Here is a 22,973-nt window from a genome sequence, read left to right as displayed (position 1 = left end):
CACATATTACAAGCTTTTACAAGATATTCCATTCGTGCATAAAAAGTTACTGATTCTGATGTTAAAATGTCAGTGGCTGACATTTTCGAGGTAGGAACTTGTCACACACATAAAATAGACAAATACATAAAACTTGTGGTGTCACCGCCAGACACCCACTTGCTAGGTGGTAGCCTTTAAATTGGCAGCGGTCCGTTAGTATACGTCGGACCCGCGTGTCGCCACTGTCAGTGATTGCAGACCGAGCGCCGCCAGACGGCAGGTCTAGAGAGACTTCCTAGCACTCGCCCCAGTTGTACAGCCGACTTTGCTAACGATGGTTCACTGACAAATTACGCTCTCATTTGCTGAGGCGATAGTTAGCATAGCCTTCAGCTACGTCATTTGCTACGACCTAGCAAGGCGCCATTATCATTTGCTATTTATCTTGTGATGCATGTACCGTCAGACCGATGTTCCCCAATTATGGATTAAAGTTAAGTATTCCAGAAGCTACGTACTTTTTTTACTAGACTCAACTCCTTTAACTGTTCCAGACCTCACGCCAGCCTGCGTGAGCTTAAACGCGTGCCTTTCAGCTTCCTCTCATAGTGGCTTGGCTGTCTTGCCAAGTCACAACAGTTTGGCGACGAGCCAATTCGCGTTTGTACCAATACTGATATTGCCCTGCTTTACTTGTCATGGCTTCGCCACAATCTCCAGATGTACTGTCCGAATTTTATCGCTTGCAGAATCAGCAGACGCAGGCCTTATTGGATGCCCTTGGACTGCTCGTCCAGGGTCAACGTGCAATGCAAAACGATGCGGCAGCCGCCGCTCCACCGCTATCGCAGCCACAACACGCTGTTGCACCACCTTTTCGTCCGTTTGATGCTGCACTGGAAAGCTGGACGGAGTGGTCACGCCAATTTGGATTCCATCTCACTGCCTACAGAATTCAAGGTAATGAGCGGCAGCCTTTTCTCCTTTCTTGCGTCGGAGTGGCCACGTACTGTGTGATAGTCAAATTATTTCCCCGACGCGACATAGCAACTCAGTCCTACGACGAAATTTTGTCTGCATTAGATGCATATTTCAAAGAATCAGTCAATGTAGTTGCGAAAAGGTATACCTTCTTTCGTACAAAACGTACGGCCGGTCAGACTAATAGGGAGTGGGTTGCAACTTTGCAAGGCCTTACTAGGGATTGTGCTTTTGAGTGTGAATGTGGACTTCCTTATTCAGATACTATGGTACGTGATGCAATTGCACATAACGTTTCTGATGTTCGTATAAGGGAACAGATTTTGAAACTAGTCAATCCCTCCCTTCAACAAGTGATAGACATATTGGATCGGCAGGACACACTTGACTTTGCTCAGGAATCATTTAATACTTCACCAGCCGTGTGTCACATTAACCGGCCCACCGGGCGCGCTGCAAGGAACAGTAAACAGCCCTCGCGCCCGTCCGCGCAGCTGCTGCCAAGCTCTCAGCCACGTGTGCCACGCAAGCAAGCACATGCAGTGCTAAAATCATGCCCGCAGTGTGCTACTAGACATTCGCGTGAGAATTGCCCGTCACGCTAGGCTAATTGCTTTTTCTGTAATAAAAAAGGACATGTTTACAGTGTTTGCCAGAAAAAGCTCCGATGGGACACTCACAACCATTCCAGGCCCTTTGCTTCACGCCAGAATCGGAATCGAACCCAGAATACTCAGGCTCGTGAACCTTCGCCCATGGAAATTCATGTAGTTCATTCCCTTCCGCCCAGTGCCACTCTCTCTAACAGTGACTGTGTTTGTCCCGCGAATAGTGTGCGTCGACATCGCCGGAAATCCCGTCAAGTCGCAAGTGATTCTGTACCAGTGTCAGTTCACGTTGCACGAGACAGTCGCTCTTGTCGTCAGCAGGACAATAAACTTTTTGTAGACTTGGACATAAATGGCAACGTGATACCATTCCAGCTCGATACCGGAGCTGCAGTTTCCTTGATCAATCAAGACACGTACAAACAGCTGGGCACCCCTCCGTTGCGTGCCGCCAATGTTAAGTTAAGTAGTTATTCAGGACATGCAATCCCTGTGTCAGGACAGTGCAGCCTTCTTGCAACATACAAAGGACAAACAAAACTTGTGTCATTTTACGTACTTCGTTCTTCTGCTGCATTGAACTTGTTTGGTTTCGATTTATTTCAGTTGTTTCACTTGTCTATAGTAAATCAGGTCCCATCAGTGAACCAGACTGTGCCTTCAGCCAGTGTTTCTCGTCTATGTGAAGAATTTGCAGACATTTTTGCACCGGGCCTCGATTGCGCTAAGAACTATAAAGCACATTTGGAACTGAAAGTAAACACGCAACAGAAATTTTTCAGAGCGCGCAATGTTCCCCACGCATTGCGTAATGAGGTCGCAAAAACATTACACGATTTGGAATCACAAGGTGTGATTGAACGTGTGCAGGCTTCTCTCTGGGCGTCACCCTTACTAATTTTGCAGAAACCTTCCGGAAAATTGAGACTTTGTGTGGACTTCAAGGCAACAGTGAATCCACAACTAGTGACTGCAACTTTTCCTTTACCCCGCCCGGAAGATCTTTTTGACAAACTGTGCCCGGGTAAATATTTTTCGAAGTTGGACCTAGCAGATGCGTACTTGCAAATACCGGTGGACGAAGAATCCCAGCGCGTTTTGGTGGTTAACACGCATCTTGGTTTGTATCGATTCAAACGACTGCCATTTGGGTGTGCATCCGCCCCTGCATTGTTTCAGTAATATCTGCAAACAGTTTGTGCGTCGGTCCCTACTGCAGCAAACTATCTGGACGATATTGTGATCTCCGGAAAGAGGGAAGAAGAACATTTAGCCAATCTCAGAACATTATTTCAGGTCTTGCGACAAAATGGTCTTCGCTTGCGGAAGGACAAATGTGTGTTTTTTGCTCGTGACTTACCCTATTTGGGACTTTGTTGCTACGCAGTGGCCCTTGTCAAAGTCACGGATCGAGGATCCGTTGGTTCGCCGATTTTTTGCTCACAAGGAGAGACTTTTTGTTCGATGTGGTGTTTTGCTGTTGCGTTCTGATAATGATCAGTCCAGGGTCGTGGTCCCACGTTCGTTACAGTCCTCTGTCTTACGGCTTCTCCACCAAGGACATTGGGGTATAGTGAGAACGAAACAACTTGCTCGTCAGCACTGTACTTGGTTCGGAATCGATGCTGCGATTACGAACATGTGCTCTTCTTGCATGGCGTGTGCCGAACAACAATCCGCACCACCGCGGAAATTCTTTGCATGGCCGAAAGCCAGTACCCCTTGGCAACGCTTACACATCGATTTTGCTGGTCCCTTCTGGAATGCTCGATGGTTGGTTGTGGTAGATTCATTCAGTAATTTTCCTTTTGTTGTCCGGATGTCTTCCACGACGTCATCTGCCACCATCCAAGCGTTATCTGCTATCTTTTGCATTGAAGGTCTTCCACAGACTATCGTTTCCGACAATGGCCCACAATTCATGTCCGCAGAATTTCAGTCATTCTGCAAGGCCAATGGTATTCAACATCTGACATCCGCGCCGTTTTCGCCTCAGTCAAACGGTGCCCCTGAACGATTGGTCCGGACTTTCAAGTGACAGATGTTGAAGTTAAAAGAGTCGCATTCTCGGGAGGACGCGTTATTGCTCTTTTTGTCCTTGTATCGCTCTCAGCCCCGAGATGGTCGCTCACCGGCTGAGTTGCTCCACGGTCGCCCTCATCGCACCTTGATGTCTTTGCTACATCCGCCCCATCAGGTTCCTGTGCAGTGGCAGACACCTGCTTTTGCTCCGGGCGACGTTGTCTACTATCGTAACTATCGAGGTTCACGGCGTTGGCTCGAAGGGCGCATTCTTCGCTGCCTCTGCCGCGCTATGTATCTGGTTTTGGGGGCCTCTGGTGAGGTGTGTCGGCATCTCAATCCTCTGCGCCTCTGTCGTCGCACGGGTTCTGCCGCTCCCCGTCTGCTTTCAGCGACGGTGCCGTCCGGTCAACGCCCTGGGGACCCATCTACTGGCTCGACTCAGCCCCAGGTGTTACCGACGATACCTTCCATTTTGCCCCGTGGCGACGCGCCGCCGCCGCCGCCGCCGCCTGTTCTCCCGCCGGCGACGCCCGCAGTGGACGCGTCGCTGCAACCGCCGGGCGCCTCCCTGGGTCACGCGCCGCCGATCGCTTCCCGTGACCCGTTGTCCTCCGCCATGGACTTCTCGCCCGTCGGGTGCCCCGACCCGATGGAGGTCGACCCTTCGGCCCCTGCTGTCTCTCTACGGGCGCGTACACCGCATGTTGGCGTGCACCCTGGACTAGGTTTTCAAGCGTTTCCTAGCTCCCATCGGACCGAATGGCAGGGTGCGGGTGGCACAGCCTCGCCTGTTGTTGGGCTCCCCACCTCGTCGCATACGTCAACATGGGGTCCTCCCCACGGCGGGCGGAAGCCTTATAACACAACCGTACGCCGATTTGCGGGGGAGGAATGTGGTGTCACCGCCAGACAACACACTTGCTAGGTGGTAGCCTTTAAATCGGCCGCGGTCCGTTAATATACGTCGGACCCGCGTGTCGCCACTGTCAGTGATTGCAGACCGAGCGCCGCCACACGGCAGGTCCAGAGAGACTTCCTAGCACTCGCCCCAGTTGTACAGCCGACTTTGCTAGCGATGGTTCACTGACAAATTACGCTCTCATTTGCCGAGACGATAGTTAGCATAGCCTTCAGCTACGTCATTTGCTACGACCTAGCAAGGCGTCATTATCATTTGCTGTTTATCTTGTGATGCATGTACCGTCAGACCGATGTTCCACAATTATGGATTAAAGTTAAGTATTCCAGAAGCTACGTACTTTTTTTACTAGACTCAACTCTTTTAATTGTTCCAGACCTCACGCCAGCCTGCGTGAGCTTAAACGCGTGCCTTTCGGCTTCCTCTCATAGTGGCTTGGCTGTCTTGCCAAGTCACAACAAAATTCATCCAAGAAATTTGTTCAGAGGTCTAAGAATAGGATTTAAGATTAGCCAGTCTTTAAATAAGTGTCATTTCTTAAGTAAAATAAATTAAAGGAATTCTCTTAGGTCTCTGGTGGAGGAACTCAATTCTTTTATTGCTTGGAGTCAAAACAACAGAGGATTGCATCGTCTGGAAATAGATGAAGAGGGCTGGTCAGATTGTCACTTAAATTATTTACATAGCGGAAAAAATGCTATGTAATACTAAATATTTCTGAAGGATGAAATGCGCTGTAAGGTCCTTGAAAAGTCGATACAGTATACAGGTTGACTCTTATACTGAACATTACAGCAACCAGCCACTTTTTACAATGTTTTGGTTGTAAGGCACCACCACCCCAAGGAAGTTTCTTCAAGTGGGGATACAAAACATGAATTGTAATGTAATAAGTGAAATAGCCGTCTGAAGATGAACATATCGGTTCAGAACTTTAACGGCGCTGTTTAAATAAATAAATAGCATTATAAAATAAAAAGTGGCTGGTTGCTGTAATCTTCTGTGTAATCTGAAGATGAGCCTATCGGTTCAGAACTTTAACGGCGCTGCTTAAATAAATAAATAGCATTATAAAATAATAAGTGGCTGGTTGCTGTAATCTTCTGTGTAAGGGTCAACCTATACTTTGTACACAGCCACGGGTTCAAAATGTTAGATTTTGACAAAATAGCAAAGTCGATACAGACTGAATACGAAGAAATTGGGCATGAAAGTCATTATAATCGTTCTTATTGCGATTATTATTTCTTTGAAGTCACATATTATAGTGTCTGTGTAGTACTGCGAAAGCCCTTGTCGCACTGAATCCTCACAAGGAAAGCACGAAACATTTCAGTTAAGTTATAGATTACAAAGTACATATTACGATATTATGCGAAAGTGTGTTTGAAAGCAGCTATACATGCTCATACATAGCACCAGTGCAACTACAGTAGTGAAAACAGTGACATGTTTCACAGACTACCGTACCTTTGCTCTGCTAAGACTCCGATTTGCAGGTGAGGCACCTGGAGCATCCAGGTCCCCCATTAGATATTCGGAAACCCTGTAACGTAGCACCAACTGTAGGCTTCTTCAACATCAACTTACAACATCAAAATATAAAATCGAGGATTATTATATTTTCGGATCTATAGCGGTAAGCAGAGTAGTGGTTTATTCATCACTTTTACATACCGACTGCTGAATGCTAGGGCCAACTGATCAATGCACTCGAAGAATTCTTTGGGCTCTGAGTTGTTACTTTCGAAGTCAAAACCTGCAGGAACAGAAAAAGATGCTTAGAGTAACACCTGTAGTAATAGTAATAATAAAACGGTAATTATTATCTCTCTTATATGCCTATACTACTAATAAAACTAAAACTGTCATGCCTGTCTGTCTGTTTGAACACAGTTATCTCCAAAACTGCTGGAATAATTTTCATGGGGGTCTTCATAGGTAACTTGATTGTAGTTTGGGGCAACATACAGGCTTTATTTCATCAAACTAAGAGAGAAAAAATATATCCTAATTTCAAGTTTTATCTAAAATCGTCTACTCAGTTTCGTATTTTGTACATTTAATCATCATGGCTTAGTACACCAAAGGGCCATAGATGATGCTGCTAGTTTCGTAGTAAACTAAAAACCAGCAGATGAACTCAGTGACAGATGTGTTTTCAGAAGTTTACGTCAGTGACAGAATTAAGTAGTACAATATTATCCTTATGAATACGAACTATCATTGAATTTACTTGGCTAGAATATATAGGCTACTGATTTCACTTTATGTACTTAGTGAACTACATAGTATGCGAATAAGTGTCAAAAATCGAATTTTGATATTTCTGTCTTGAAAAATTCTCTATAGTTTTCTGAACAAGAGAAAGTGTACCGCTAAAATCCCCAAAATTGGACGAATTTAAAAGTTATGCCACATGACGACACCTCCATGTCACACTGACAGCTCTGTTAGAAACAGAAGATTGTTCTCACTCGTTTTTTTAATGAATTTTTAGTCTCTAATCTCTTAGTGACATAAGATTATACGCGGTAAGGCTCAAAAGCCAAATGAAAGTTTTAATAACTGTGTATGTGAACTGTAACGGGACATCCTCCTCTAGCATTACTTTTCCTCGACAGTAATTATCGATACCAGTATTATATTTCGAATTTTGGACTGGTTGATATTATCTCAGTCGCTTTGTTGCAAGCTTTCATATAATTTTATATCAATATGCTACACTTAAATCTAAAATTTATGAAAAGGAATTACTTTATAAAATATTTTAGTTTCTATGTTATAATCGATGATTACTAGTTCTGAATGTACAGTTAAAATATTTTTTTTAGAAATATTTGAAATTACGAATTATTTTTGCACTTAAAATTTCTATTATTACGCAATCCTGTACTGTCTACTATGTTTATTTCTGGATTCATTTATGAAATAATAATCGAAAGTAATAATGTAACGAAAACTAGTAGGAAATCTTTTGTTGAGAAAAAATCTTCATAAAAGACTTCGCTTATTAATTACTTGGAGTGGGTATTATTTAATGTGAACGACTGATGGAAGAAGGAATGGGGAGGAGGGGGAGATTACAGAACGGATACCCATACTGTTCTGGTAGGACCAAATACTTTGAAATTAGGTGTGCTGGATGCTCTGCTATATTTCAGTGATGGTGCATTATCAAAGTTCAAGGTTATGAAATTGATGGGAATGCCTTGTGGACTAAATATGCAAAGAACTTTAACTGCCGTTATCAGCAAGAGAGTCTTCAAAGGCAGAGAAACCAGTGCTAGAAACCACGAAAGAAGCAATGGTAAGAAGGAAATGTCATAACAAGAAAAGGGAGGGAGAGCAAGGTGAGTATGAGTATGGACTTAGGATGCGTTAGTGTTATTCAGAGTAAATAGAGAATCGAGATTTAACTTTAACTTGAATTTCCCAGAAGTCCAATTTTTTAATGTTCTGGTACACACTGGTAAAAAACTATTGAAGATAGAGAGCTAAAATTTTGTGTACTGTCTTGGAACATACTTAACTAAAATGCAGACAACTCTTACGACTTATATTTGAAAACTAAAGATTCTTTTAAGCAAAACTACGAGTTCATTATTGAAATTTTTTATTATCATTAAAAAGTTTCTTGAACCATAACTTATGAAAACATCTTTTTGAAAGTCTGCTTTAACATAATAGTGTAAGAAACTTCCAGGAAAAAACAAGCTCGTACTTAGTCTTTATTTTGAGATATATTTACCTATGCTGTACACAAATAGTTAATATGCTTTATTTTACCTGCAAACAAAAATGCAATTCAGAAAAAGTATAAAACTACAACCTGTGGCTCTTAGATCACATTGTTCCGTTATATCGGTTAAAAGATGCTAAGCAGTACAAGGCTTACAAGTCTTATTTTTCGATCTACATTATTTACAAAACTGACAAATTTTTCAAGATTTCTCTCTGGGTTCACGAACCAGTCCCTTAAAAACTTAACGACATTGCTTTACTTCTTTTAATAGGTTTTATTTATAATCTTTGCTGGGAAAACGCATTTATTATGTTTTCTTTGTGATTTGGAAGCCTATTCATTACATTTTTATTTCATTTTGTTTATGATTGGATTGGATTGGATTGTTTTTGGGGAAGGAGACCAGACAGCGAGGTCATCGGTCTCATTCGATTAGGGAAGGACGGGGAAGGAAGTCGGCCGTGCCCTTTGAAAGGAACCATCCCGGCATTTGCCTGGAGCGATTTAGGGAAATCACGGAAAACCTAAATCAGGATGGCCGGACGCGGGATTGAACCGTCGACCTCCCGAATGCGAGTCCAGTGTTTAACCACTGCGCCACCTCGCTCAGTTTTGTTTATGAATAAGAAGGCCTAGAGAACAGTAAAGTCTTTCTGAATAGCTAAAAGACTGAGGGCTCGCTTCTGAGTTAGTGGAGTGAACAAGCTTTTCGCTCATGTCCCCAATCATACTACTTTGTGCCTATCATATGAAGCAACTTTATAAGTCGAAAATGTACTCTGCATGTACTCAAATTGTTTCAAAGTATGATTTACTAGCTGACAATGGCTGCAAATGCAAACTGAATATATTCATTACAAGAATCGCAAGCACATTTCTAGGCACATACTGAAAAACAGTGCAGTCATGAGATACGTTGAGAAATGCAAGGCTTTCAGTGTACATTGTAAGCGCTTTGTCCGACTTTGTGTGGGAAAAAATCCTAGGGAGACAGCGTATCGTGGAACTTCGCTACTGGGATTTCAATTCTAATACAAAGGGTGAGATAGGTGTGGCATTGGAAAGAAGTTCGAGGAAATAGTTGAGGCATTTTGCACTTTCCGCTGGTGCGTTCTTGGTTATAGGAACTATATAACACAGTCACAGGCAAATTGATGGAGCATGCTCTTGCATTGACCTTCATCAAGTGGCACAACTATGTTCTAAGACTATTTTAAAAAGGCGCAGTTATCTCGTCCATTTCGTCTAAAGCTGATGTGCCTCATACAGTGCCTCGGGAACTGCTGAAATATATGATGTGAACAAAGTCTAGGCCGCTGGGTACAGATTTTATGTCTTACACGAAACACCTCCAGTAATATTTCCATTGGAATCAAGCTTACACTAAAATTCGAGTAGTTAATAATGATCTGATATAAGCTGAGCCTGCTAGGGTCCTCGGTGGAAATCATACCGCCATTCATCTCGAGTGCTCTTGAGAAAGTTTTAAAAATCGAAACCAAGGCCACTGGACCACCAAAATCGCGAAATATGAACCCAGACCTGTTTCCATAATGATGAAATCCATATCTCTTTCCATCATGCAGTCTTAGCGAATGGGAAGATGAGAAATGCTAGTTAGTAGATATAACTAAGAATTAATTATCTGTAAGGCCCTAGGGATAGGACCTGAGACTCCATTTTTATGTTTTATGTTTCATATAAAACTTTCAGTAACTATCAGAAGACCCCAGAAGTGGAATCGACTTTTTGAAATCATCTAAAGGTTAACGCAGGTTAAGGTCCCAGGTATCACACACGGATGAAGCCATCGCCCCTGATGGGCCCTCGTTTGCGAGTAATCTATGGAAAAAATTTCAAAATTCAGCATGGTCTCTCCAGCTTTGAAAAACTATTGTTATACAAGCAGGTTACGTTGCGTAATGGTTAAGGTACAGTCCACACATGGTAAAGGTTGTGGTTCCGGATCTCATCAGCTGATCTGAAATTTTTTATTTTTGAATATTTATTGAAATGACTTTGATCATTATTTTTGTTCATTTAATTGTAATTTCTTTTATTTCTGTTCCTTTGACACATCGTTTCAATCACTGTATTAACTTTTTCATTTGCTCTCATTTTTCTTCATAACACTTTTTCCACTTAGAATCTTCCTTCATGTTATTTTCATTATTTCTGTGTATTAGCTTCGATTTAATTTCTTCCGTTTTCTCATCCTAGGTTTTTCTAATTTAGTTTCAATTTCATTTTACTTCAATCCTTTCTTTGGTTTAATATTTTATCTGCGTTATTTAGTCCAAAGTACGATTCGAATTTCTGTTTCAATTGTATGTATGAAGATTACCACTAAAAAAAAGTACAGCTTTTAACGAAAAACACATTTTCGACACTATTTCAAAGCCAATATAAATAGATTGTTTCGTCTTAAGTTCTTTTAACAGATAGCTTGGCATTTTCAAATGTTTAAATGTTACGATAGATAAATAATAAGCGTTAGATTCGCACGCACAAAGACTCCATGTCGAAAGAGAATTACAGGAATAAAAAATGGGAGCAGTTGAAAAGCTTATACGATGGGTAATATGATGAGACAAAGGAATACAACTAAAAAATTAGACTGAAACCAATTAACTCAATAAAAATAATGATCAAACTCATTACGATAAAGATTTAACAATAAAAAATATCAAACCACATGACGATTCAAACCCACAACCCTTTTCATGTGTGGACCGTACCTTAACCATTACGCTATCCAGGCAATCTGATTTGTGAGGATCAACGCTTGTTTAAATCTGTAGAGCAACATGCGAAATTCCGAATTTGTATTTCGTCGATTACCAGCAAACGAGGACCCATCATGGTGAATGGGTGCTCGGTGTAATATTTGGGTCTTTAACCTACATCACAGCATAGATGATTTCAAAAAGTCGATTGCATCACTGGGGATCTCTCCTTGTACCCAGAGAAATTTACCTGGCTAGTATGACACCCGTAAACATAAACAGTCACTTTGATCTGCTTGCATTGGTGAGGACTAAAAATCACAATCGATCAAAATAGTGTGAGAATAGACTTACACATACGCTTGCCATTACTTCATTCGAATTGTTAAATATTTCAGTGCTTTTGTTCTCGTCTGAGGTGTACTTCCCTCCTCATAAATCCTTCTACAAAGAAGCTCCTCATAAAATCTTTGTCCACCAATGTTCCTTCCTTGATACCTGTCCACACCTGCGCTTTTATAAACACAAAGACAGTCCTTAAGTGCTGTTACAAATGATTTGGTGTGAGCAAAAGATGAGGATAATTGCCCAAAAGTTGCTGACATCAGCATCATCATTCCCAGAATTCTGACGTCACCGCACGTGGACAATTGCAATAAGACAGTAAGACTACGACATCATCGCTCCAGGAATCCTGACATAATCACATCTGGACAACTGCAAGAAATCCTTGTCACTGCCTAAGACACCATGCCCCACTCGTCACACAATTAATTTGCGTGTGGTGAAGTTTTACCGCCACCATTGATTGTTGCGGGGAAGCTGTGAGCTGATAGGACCTACAATTCTGTCGCCTGGAGAATAGCTTGCATGTATTTTACATAAAAGCTTGACGACTTAGTGCACTGCCGAGAGTTTCAGTCATTGTTATTGTAACTAATATGTATGATATTTGTAAACGCATAACACTGGCACACAAGGTCAGTCCCCCATCCCGCGGGCAATTAAAATTTTATAATTAGATTTGCTGTCTGTGGGTATATCTCAGTCTCATGCGTTCAATTGACGAATTGCTTCCGCTGAGGAAAAAGATTTTAACTAATCTATTTGTTATATACGTCTATTACAGCTTTCTGCATCAAGAATGGAAAGGCTTGGTAATGGAGGTGCATTTGACTGTAGGCAAATGGAAAATTGTTCAACTAATTATGGCAATGCAGCACAATGGCAGGAAGATGCATTACCTGACCTGGTCCAATAACACACCATGTAGCATTTGCTCGAATTGCATATCCTTCTTGAAATGTCCACCCACACTTCCACCATGCAAAAAGTAGTAACAAGTTGTGCAGTGACAAATAATAGCAATGCATTCCCTGGATGGACCCTCGCTGCAGTTGCTGGAGAGACCTATCAATAAGTAACCAGGAGATGGAATTTTTCCTCCAGTCACAAGAGCCACAACAGTCTGCATCGTAATGGGATATGGTGGTGCTCCACACAACACAGCAGCAGAAGAAACAACCTGCAAGTGGGCGTAGCAGTGAGGGGGAATATTGTACTCTACAGAACACGCGGTAGTGAAACTGTCGCTTTGTAAATACACTATGTGGTCAAACTTATCCGGACACCTGGGTGAAAATCACTTACAAGTTCGTGGCGCCCTCCATCGATAATACTGGAATTCAACATGGGGCCGCGCGGGGTAGCCGCGCCGTCTAAGGGCGTCTTGTCACTGCCCGCGCGGCTCCCTCCGTCGGAGGTTCGAGTCCTCCCTCGGGCATGGGTGTCTGTGTTGTTCTCAGCTTAAGTTACATTAAGTAGTCCGTAAGCTTAGGGACCGATGACCTCAGCAGTTTGGTCCCATAAAACCTTACCACAAATTTCCAATTTTCAATACGGTGTTGGCCCACCCTTAGCCTTGATGACAGCTTCCACTCTCTCAGGTATACGTCCAATCTGGTTCTGGAAGGTTTCTTGGGGAATAGCAGCCATTCTTCACGGAGTGCTGCACTGAGGAGAGGTATCGATGTCAGTCGGTGAGGCTTGGCACGAAGTCGGCGTTCCAAAACATCCCAAAGGTGTTCTATAGGATTCAGGTCAGGACTCTGTGCAGGCCAGTCCATTACAGAGACGTTATTGTCGTGAAACCACTCCGGCACAGGCCGTGCATTATGAACAGGTGCTCGATCGTGTTGAAAGATGTAATCGTCACCCCCGAATTGCTCTTCAACAGTAGGAAGCAATAAGGTGCTTATAACATGAATGTAGGCCTGTGCTGTGATAGTGCCACGCAAAACAAGTGGTACAAGGCCCCTCCGTGACAAACACGATCACACCATAACACCACCACCTCCGAATTTTACTGTTGGCACTACACACACTGGCAGATGACGTCCACCGGGCATTCGCCATATTCACACCCTGCCATCAGATCGCCACATTGTGTACCATGATTCGTCACTCCACACAACGTTTTCCTACTGTTCAGTCGTCCAATGTTTACGCTCCTTACACCAAGCGAGGCGTCGTTTGGCATCTACCGGCGTGATGTGTGCCTCATGAGCAGCCGCTCGACCATGAAATCCAAGTTTTCTCACTTCCCGCCTAACAGTCAGGGTACTTGCCGCGGATTCTGATGCAGTTTGGAATTCCTGTGTGATGGTCTGGATAGATCTCTGCCTTTTACACATTACGACCCTCTTCAACTGTCGGCGGTCTCTGTCAATCAACAGACGAGGTCGGCCTGTACGCTTTTGTACTGTACCTGTTCCTTCACGTTTCCACTTCACTATCACATCGCAAACAGTATACCTAGGGATGTTTAGGACTGTGGAAATCTCGCGTACAGACGTATGACACAAGTGACAGCCAATCACCCGACCACGTCCAAAGTCCGTGAGTTCCGCGGAGAGCCCCATTCTGCTCTCTCACGATGTCTAATGGTTACTGAGGTCGCTAATATGAAGTACATGGCAATAGGTGGCAGCACAATGCACCTAATATGAGAAACGTATATTTTTAAGGTTGTCCGGATACTTTTGATCACATAGTGTAAATATGTTGTACAAAAATGTCTTTTTATTTTCAACCAAAGCAATCAATAACATCACACATACTTGCAATTTATAAAGTGTCAACAGCTAAACTGTCTGTAAGTATGGGAGAGCCTTGCTGATGACGGTAGTATATCAGGTGGATGTAGGGTGTTTTCACTGCTAGTTATGACTAATGTTGGGCGCACTGCATAATGCCTGTGATGTTAAAATAATAATAATAACAATAACTTTATTTACCCAGCCAACATAGCACCGACTAGACGCCATGCACTGCACGCTGTGTGAATGCACTGCCTTACACTTTGACTCTGAGGTGCTGGGGCTATGGCTAGGTGCTTGTTAGTCACTCAGCACGCTGTTCAGTACTCTGCACATGGTGTAATCATTTCTCGATAACAGACACAGCTGCGTCTTCAGCTAGACGTGAACCATGAAATCAGCGTGCCACTTCACAGTACACACACAATCTGCCTAGAATACTTCCCTGTACTAAAAAAAAAAAAAAAAAAACCACCACATAATAAGCATCGTTGACGATGTATACGCGGTTAATTAGTTACAGAATATCTATGATACACCAGTTTCGCGAATTAATGACTATTCAAAGACCCTTCAGTGGTCTTAGCATGTAATATAATGTGACAATGAGCATCATCGTTCTGCATTTGGTACTGAAGGTTATAATAAACTTAATCATTTTAATGATGATGAACTGGTAGGAGATGTTAGTCAATTAATTTTTTGAAAAATTCGTGAATAATATATAGGGTGTCCCAGAAATGTTGCGACAGACGGTAATAGAGGATGTCTCGAGGAACAGATCGGCCACAGGAACTTGTGTCGAAAACCGTCATCCATCGACGCTACAGAGCGTCGAAGTTATAGGCGGCTACGCCTGTGTTAGCCCACCACTTTGGCAGTAAGCGTTACTTTGTATGCTGATGACCGCAGGCAGAACGGTTTGCAATGCTGACTAATTGTCACGATCACCAGTGGAGAAAATGGAGCTAGCTGCTGCGTAGAGAGGCTTTCTATCTTATGAAGGGAATGCAATGCTCTGTTGCCTCAGTGCATGAAGGCTTTGGACACGAGTTTCTATACGCAGCTCATTTTTCTCCTTGAACCGTTTAAAATCACCAGTGTTTTTCGGTATACAGAAGAAAAATAAATTCTAGATGGAAACCCAAGTCTGAAACCGTTATTCACCATGGTGAAAGAGCATCATATTCATAGGAGACAAGGCATTTCTACACAGCAGCTAGATCCATCTTCCCCACTGGCGATCGTAGCAATCGGTCGTGATCAGTGAATAGCAAACAACAATACGAGATTTTCAGCCAATGATCCGTCAGCGTCCAAAGTCATGTTTCCTGCTGAAGGGGTGGCCTAGTGGCAGATTTCGGTGGCTACAAGGTGTGCCCCCTGTAGCGTTAATGTATTACGTTTCTGAAAACGGGTTCCTATCCTCAATTTGTTCCTCAAACACCCTTTAAAACCACTCAAAGCTTGCAGCAACATTTCTGCGACATCCTGTATACAGACAGCAATCGATAAATAGTTCATCCAGTGTGACACAATCTTCAAGGGTAAAAAGGCCGAGATGTATGTCAACATTCCCTGGGTTGGGTTGGGTTGTTTTGAGGGAAGAGACCAAACTGCGTGGTAATCGGTCTCATAGGTTTAGGGAAGGACGGGGAAGGATGTCGGCCGTGCCCTTTCAAAGGAACCATCCCGGCATTTGCCTGGAGCGATTTAGGGAAATCACGGAAAACCTAAATCAGGATGGCCGGACGCGGGATTGAACCGTCGTCCTCCCGAATGCGAGTCCAGTGTGCTAACCACTGCGCCACCTCGCTCGGTCAACATTCCCTGCCGTGAGGCAGTATAAGTATTAGTATTCATGGCGATGTATAAAAATGTAGGCGAAACACAAATATGCCTAATAATTCTTTTTTTTTTCCCTTTCAGGCGAAGTGAAGTCTTTGCTGCAGCAGCTACCTGACGTGAAATTAATGCTGTTTAGTCTAACCTCTACTTTAAACCTCAGTGACTATAAGTGTGTCAGTGTCGATATATCGAACCAGAAGTTCTACCCGATTGTGCTATTCAATACCCCTCAATTTAGTGATATCAAAGTAATATTATTCATAGATGATTTCGAATATGTAATGAGTCAGTGCAGTGCAATACAACATGACATAGAGTGTTGACCAAGTTGGCAGCAGTATGTTTATCGATTATATGAGACATTGTGGATAATCTGCTGCAGTTAGCTCGCTAAACTCTACACCCATCAGAAGAATCCATAGCTCAACTCTACGACTCATGTTGTTCATCGTTGTGGGCGGAAGTGCATGAATCAACTTTGACGAACTTAGGCACAGATCTACAATCTCATTTAAGTTTGGTTACATATCCAGCTATGCGTAAGACTTTGTAAATAAAAAAGCTAAGTGCTATATGAGTGTTATTTATTCCTGTATCAAACACGTATGTACTAATGTAAATGAGCAGTTGTCGCCATGACCGAGTAGACGAAAAAACATTGTTACAAGGATCTTGTAGTGGGCAACTGGTCGTGCTATGATACCGGAAACCTGTAGAAGAAGAGGAATGAGTCAGTACTTCCTGACAAAATATGTGCTTTATCAGGCTACCTGATGGTGGGAAGACTAATCTTTTCCTGTCACTGTTAACATACACTGAGTGGATTCGCTGCTAGCACGTATGTATACATTTTCAAAAGCCATACTTCACGTCAAAGGTCAAGTATTACAGGAAATTTGGAATGGCATCGTACTGATAACCTGCAAGACAATCGGAAAAAGCAGCTGTATTCTGCCACCTGTGAAAGGAAAACCATACAGTGTATTCACCTTTTATAACATCGTAGTGGAAAAAACAGTATCCGATATGCAAATGTTTTTTCCGCCATCATATTACAGCTGATATCTTTTATTTGAGACAGACAAAATCAAGGATTCCAAAGCGGCTGCTAAGCGATAATGCCTACCTATTAGTGCCTTCAGACAGGACGGCAAAAATTTAAAACGTATTTACCAAGCGTATGTAGGAACAGACATGACGTTCAAACAGTTTGTTAGCAAATGCGCTGATTACTGGAATCATGTGATATATGGCTACTTCGTTACTGACAAAGTGAGGAAATTGAATGACGGTCGATATAAACGAAACATTCGACAGTTTCTTCATAAAGGATAGCGAACCAATATGCAACAGCATCAGTATACTCTAGATTCTGGACAAATTTGCTCATGTTTTGAAAGCTTGTTCCGAGAGTGCAATACACATGCGTCAACATGTTCCTAGAAGAATCGAGGCTACCAACGCAAAAATAAAGGAACCGGAAAATATCGAAGAGCCAGTAGCTAGAAAAAATGAGATGTGCATGGATCATCTTGAAGAAGTTAATGCAATAATATTGAATGTGCTTAGATTGATCAAGACAATATCTAAGGAAGTAGCATCATCTCACCACCAATAGTCTCAGAATATATATAAGTTACATGCCATGACAAAACTAAGTTAGTATGCAAAATATTGTCGACCACAAAGCGTAAAGTTATTGATGTGTTGCATTCTGTTTTATGGAAATTACGATTCTTTAAATTAGGGCACCTGCGATATGATCATCATCAGAAACGTTTAAACCAGTAACTGAAAGTCTGAAAAGACTTTCTCACACTATGGATGCAGTGGAAAATAAGAACAAGAAAAAGAAGAAGAAGAAGAAAAGAAACAGGTAGGAAGAAGGATTTACTACGGTTTTCATTAACTGTCACAGTGATAGTGAGTTAGACAGAACAATGTGGGGGCAGCACGAAGATACCGTATACGTTAGGTTATCACCCTATATGTTTTACGAAAAATGCAGTAGAACTTGGGAATAACGAATTTCACCTGGTCTCTTAGAGCTAGTATCCCTAAAAATTGCCGGCCGTGGTGGGCAAGCGGTTAAAGGCGCTACAGTCTGGAACCGCGCGGCCGCTACGGTCGCAGGTTCGAATCCTGCCTCGGGCATGGATGTGTGTGATGTCCTTAGGTTAGTTAGGTTTAAGTAGTTCTGAGTTCTAGGGGACTGATGACCTTAGAAGTTAAGTCCCATAGTGCTCAGAGCCATCTGAACCATTTTTTGAACCCTAAAAATTTCAAGCGTCAAGAAACATCTCCCGAGCAAAATAAAAGCCCATGGTGAAATATGCATGTGTAACTAATGTTCACAGGAAAAGCAACACCTCATAAGGATGAAAGAAAGGCACAAGCAGTAACAAATGCAGGAACATAATTAATCCCACATTAGGATCTGAACAATGTACCTCTGGAGTATATATATGAAAGAAGAAAAAATACACACGATGAAGAAATTATCCGAACTGAGTGACATCCGTAAATCTGATGTGCACGTACAAATAAACAAACGATTACAATTTCAGAAAAATTGGATGATTTGTTCACGATTTGTTCAAGAGATAGAGCTTCGCAAACTAAGCGAGTCAATAATGTGTTGGTCCACCTCTGGCCCTTACGCAAACAGTTATTCAGTTTGGCACTGATTAATTTATTTGTTGGATGTCTTTCGTAGGGATATCGTGAAAAATTCTGTTCCACTGGCATGCTAGATTGTTGAAAACCTGATCTGGTTGTTTGGCCCTACCGATAGCGCTCAATGCGTTCACAACTTCGGAGAGATCTGGCGACCTTGCTGGCCAACATAGGGTTTGGCAAACATGAAGAGAAGCAGTGGCAACTCTCGTTGTGTGTGGGCAGGCATTATCTTGCTGAAATGTATGCCCAGGTTGCCTTGCCCTGAAGGGCAACAAGATGCGGCATGGAATTTCGTCAACATAATGCTGTGCTGTAAAGGTACAGTGGATGAAAATCAAAGGAGTCTTGTTAGGAAAACAAATGGCACCCCAAACCGTCACTCATGGCCGTCAGTCCGTGTGGCGGGCGACAGGCAGATCGATTCCCCACCTCCGTCTAGGGCGTCTCCAGACGCTTCTGTGCTTGTCACTGGAGTACAGTTCGAAGTGGGACACTACACCAGTCAATAAGATTCCAGGCCTAAAACGTGCCTGGAGCCGTCTCTGACAGCGGCAGTATACCAACATAATTTTCGTCCATTATATGGCCCGACAACCTGCATTGATGATCTTGGGTGCTATTTCTCTACATAGCAGAACCCCTTTGGTTGTCATCCGGAGCACCTTACAGCAGAGCAGTGTGTCAACGATATTCTATGTCTTGTTTTATTGTCTCTCGTGGTAAGAGATCCTTGGCTTACATTTCAGCAAGATAATGCCCACTTGCACACAGAAAGAGTTCCTACTGATTGTGTTCATGCTTGCCAAACCTTACCTTCGTCACCAAGGCCTCCAAAATCTCCCCATATGAGAACTGTTGGAGCAGTATGGACAGGGCCCTCCAACTAACTCGGGATTTTCATGAACTAAAGCAGCAGTTGGACAAAAGTTGGCTTGATATCCCTCTAGGACATCCAACAACTTTATCAATCAATGCCAAGTTGAATAACTGCTTGCATAAGGACGAGAGGTGTACCAACATATTGTTGATTTGCTCAGTTTGTGAAGCTCTTTGTCTTGAATAAATCATTCAATTTTTCTGAAATTGTAGTCATGTGCTTGTCTGTACATTAGTGTCACATCTTCCAATAACGCCGGCCGGGATGGCAGAGCGGTTCTAGGCGCTACAGTCTGGAACTGCGCGACCGCTACGGTCGCAGGTTGGAATCCTGCCTCGAGAATGGATGTGTGTGATGTCCTTAGGTTACTTAGATTTAGGTAATTCTAAGTTCTAGGGGACTGATGACCTCCGAAGTTAAGTCCCATAGTGCTCAGAGCCATTTGAACCTTCCAATATCCATCCCATTCAGATAACTCCTTCGGGGTGCAGTGTTTTTTGTTCCTTAGAGTATTTTATGATGACACGAACGAAACTATAGAGCAGCTATGGCTATTCACCACATCAGCTGCCGCAACGAATTCAGATCACACGAACAAAAGCATATCAATCGCGTCAGATTGTCAAGAAAGATATAGGAAGTAATATTTATAGAAACAATTGGTCATGAGGTCGACAAGCAAGTATGTAAAATATTCTCAAACAGCTATGTCATAATACGCAGACTGGATGATTTATAGCAGTCTGATCTCATAGACACATGAGAATAATGATGATCAAATAAAGGTTTCAGGCACATTTAATGATAATAGAATCGTATTCCCAATTCGCATGATCTGCCTGTGAAGGTGAGTATGAGGAAGGATGTTGCGCAGACACTGAACAACTGCTGCAGACTGGAATGAATAAGTGAGCCGACAATCTCCAAAATCGACCATGGACGTGAATTTTGTAATATGAATTTCAAAGTGGTTGTTGTTGTTGTTGTGGTCTTCAGTCCTGAGACTGGTTTGATGCAGCTCTCCATGCTACTCTATCCTGTGCAAGCTTCTTCATCTCCCAGCACCTACTGCAACCTACATCCTTCTGAATCTGCTTAGTGTATTCATCTCTTGGTCTCCCTCTACGATTTTTACCCTCCACGCTGCCCTCCAATGCTAAATTTGTGATCCCTTGATGCCTCAAAACATGTCCTACCAACCGATCCCTTCTTCTAGTCAAGTTGTGCCACAAACTTCTCTTCTCCCCAATCCTATTCAATACCTCCTCATTAGTTACGTGATCTACCCACCTTATCTTCAGCATTCTTCTGTAGCACCACATTTCGAAAGCTTCTATTCTCTTCTTGTCCAAACTAGTTATCGTCCATGGTCACTTCCATACATGGCTACACTCCACACAAATACTTTCAGAAACGACTTCCTGACACTGAAATCTATGCTCGACGTTAACAAATTTCTCTTCTTCAGAAACGATTTCCTTGCCATTGCCAGTCTACATTTTATATCCTCTCTACTTCGACCATCATCAGTTATTTTACTCCCTAAATAGCAAAACTCCTTTACTACTTTAAGTGTCTCATTTCCTAATCTAATTCCCTCAGCATCACCTGATTTAATTTGACTACATTCCATTATCCTCGTTTTGCTTTTGTTGACGTTCATCTTATATCCTCCTTTCAAGACACTGTCCATTTCGTTCAACTGCTCTTCCAAGTCCTTTGCTGTCTCTGACAGAATTACAATGTCATCGGCGAACCTCAAAGTTTTTACTTCTTCTCCATGAATTTTAATACCTACTCCGAATTTTTCTTTTGTTTCCTTTACTGCTTGCTCAATATACAGATTGAATAACATCGGGGAGAGGCTACAACCCTGTCTCACTCCTTTCCCAACCACTGCTTCCTTTTCATGCCCCTCGACTCTTATAACTGCCATCTGGTTTCTGTACAAATTGCAAATAGCCTTTCGCTCCCTGTATTTTACCCCTGCCACCTTCAGAATTTGAGAGTATTCCAGTTAACATTGTCAAAAGCATTCTCTAAGTCTACAAATGCTAGAAACGTAGGTTTGCCTTTTCTTAATCTTTCTTCTAAGATAAGTCGTAAGGTTAGTATTGCCTCACGTGTTCCAACCTTTCTACGGAAGTGGTAGTGGAAGGATATATGCCAACGGCCTTGCCGCGGTGGTAACACCGACTCCCGTCAGATCACCGAAGTTAAGTGCTGTCGGGCTGGGCTAGTACTTGGATGGGTGACCATCCGGTGTACCAAGCGCTGTTGGCAAGGGGGTGCTCTCAGCCCTTGTGAGGCAAACTGAGGAGCTATTTGATTGAGAAGTAGCGGCTCCGGTCTCGTTAACTGATATATGGCCGGGAGAGCGGTGTTTGAGCACATGGCCCTCCATATCCGCATCCGGTGACGCCTGTAGACTGAGGATGACACGGCGGCCGGTCGGTACCGTTGAGCCTTCATGGCCTATTCGGGCGGAGTTAGTGGAAGGATATGGAATAAACCACTACCCAACATTCTCCAATTTGAAAGGTAGTAAATGTTCAAATGTGTGTGCGAAATCTTATGGGACTAAACTGCTAAGGTCATCAGTCCCTAAGCGTACACACTACTTCACCTAAATTATCCTAAGGACAAGCACACACCCATGCCCGAGGAAGGACTCGACCCTCCGCCGGGACCAGCCGCACAGTCTATGACTGCAGCGCCTTAGACCGCTCGGCTAGAAAGCTAGTATTGCTGAACAGTTTAACAGAATGCCATTTTTATCCTTGAGGACTTACAAATTGCTAGATATTCTATCAAAAATTGTTGGTGACTGTAATGGAACTACTCATCATACAATTAATATGAAATGTATTGATGTGTATGATTATGGTCTTCTTAATAGTATACAGTTCTATTAAGATTGTTGTTATATCCTAGCCAGTAATGCCACCCGAGCCCGCTGCCAAAAGGTTGGCAGCATCAAAGTCCGGACGCCGTCCGCATAAGCAGCGCCAGCGAGACAGGAAATCGCCGCAAGTCTGCGCGCGCCACCGCTGGCTTCTGGTTTCTTAAGCGCTGGAGTCGCGAGCGCTAGGACAGTTCTGTATTCGCCGCTCAGTTGTATACTCGCCACCGAATTGTGTACTTGCTAGTCAGTTGTGTGTTCATCGTAGCAGAGTTGTTGTTTGTCGTCAGCCGACGCTGACCTAGCCGCTCCGACTCGAACTAGACAGATTTCTGTAGACACGGAGTTCACTACTGTGTTTCTGTATCTTCGTTAATAAAGATAAGTACCGACTTTTATTTAATCAGAGTGTTTGGGTTTTCATCTTTCTGTTCACTGTTCCAGCGGACCGGTCGGCCCGCTATTAAAAGTGTGGTGGTGACTTCGTAAGCCGTTTCTACAGCGAATTGCTTGTCGCTACGAATGCCGCCACAAAACTGGCGACGAGGGCTTCCGAACTCGTGTGCAGGGCTGGTTCACCTTG

General features: G+C 43.0%; 1 protein-coding gene and 1 pseudogene across 1 annotated transcript in view; one reads left to right on the top strand and one right to left on the bottom strand.

Moving 5' to 3' along the window:
* Nucleotides 1-22,973, bottom strand: part of LOC124555986 (rho GTPase-activating protein 45-like) — a 672,894-nt gene that overhangs the window by 142,735 nt on the left and 507,186 nt on the right. Inside the window, exons 5-6 of the mRNA XM_047130031.1 lie at nt 6,193-6,274; nt 5,986-6,061 (exon numbers count right to left, since the gene is read on the bottom strand). Coding sequence (XP_046985987.1) covers nt 5,986-6,061; nt 6,193-6,274 — 158 coding nt within the window. The remainder of the gene's footprint in view (nt 1-5,985; nt 6,062-6,192; nt 6,275-22,973) is intronic.
* LOC124557168 lies at nt 21,654-21,771 on the top strand (annotated as a pseudogene).

The sequence above is a fragment of the Schistocerca americana genome, chromosome X, assembly GCF_021461395.2.
Source record: "Schistocerca americana isolate TAMUIC-IGC-003095 chromosome X, iqSchAmer2.1, whole genome shotgun sequence".
NCBI lineage: Eukaryota > Metazoa > Arthropoda > Insecta > Orthoptera > Acrididae > Schistocerca > Schistocerca americana.
This window is presented reverse-complemented; position numbering and strand designations above follow the sequence as displayed.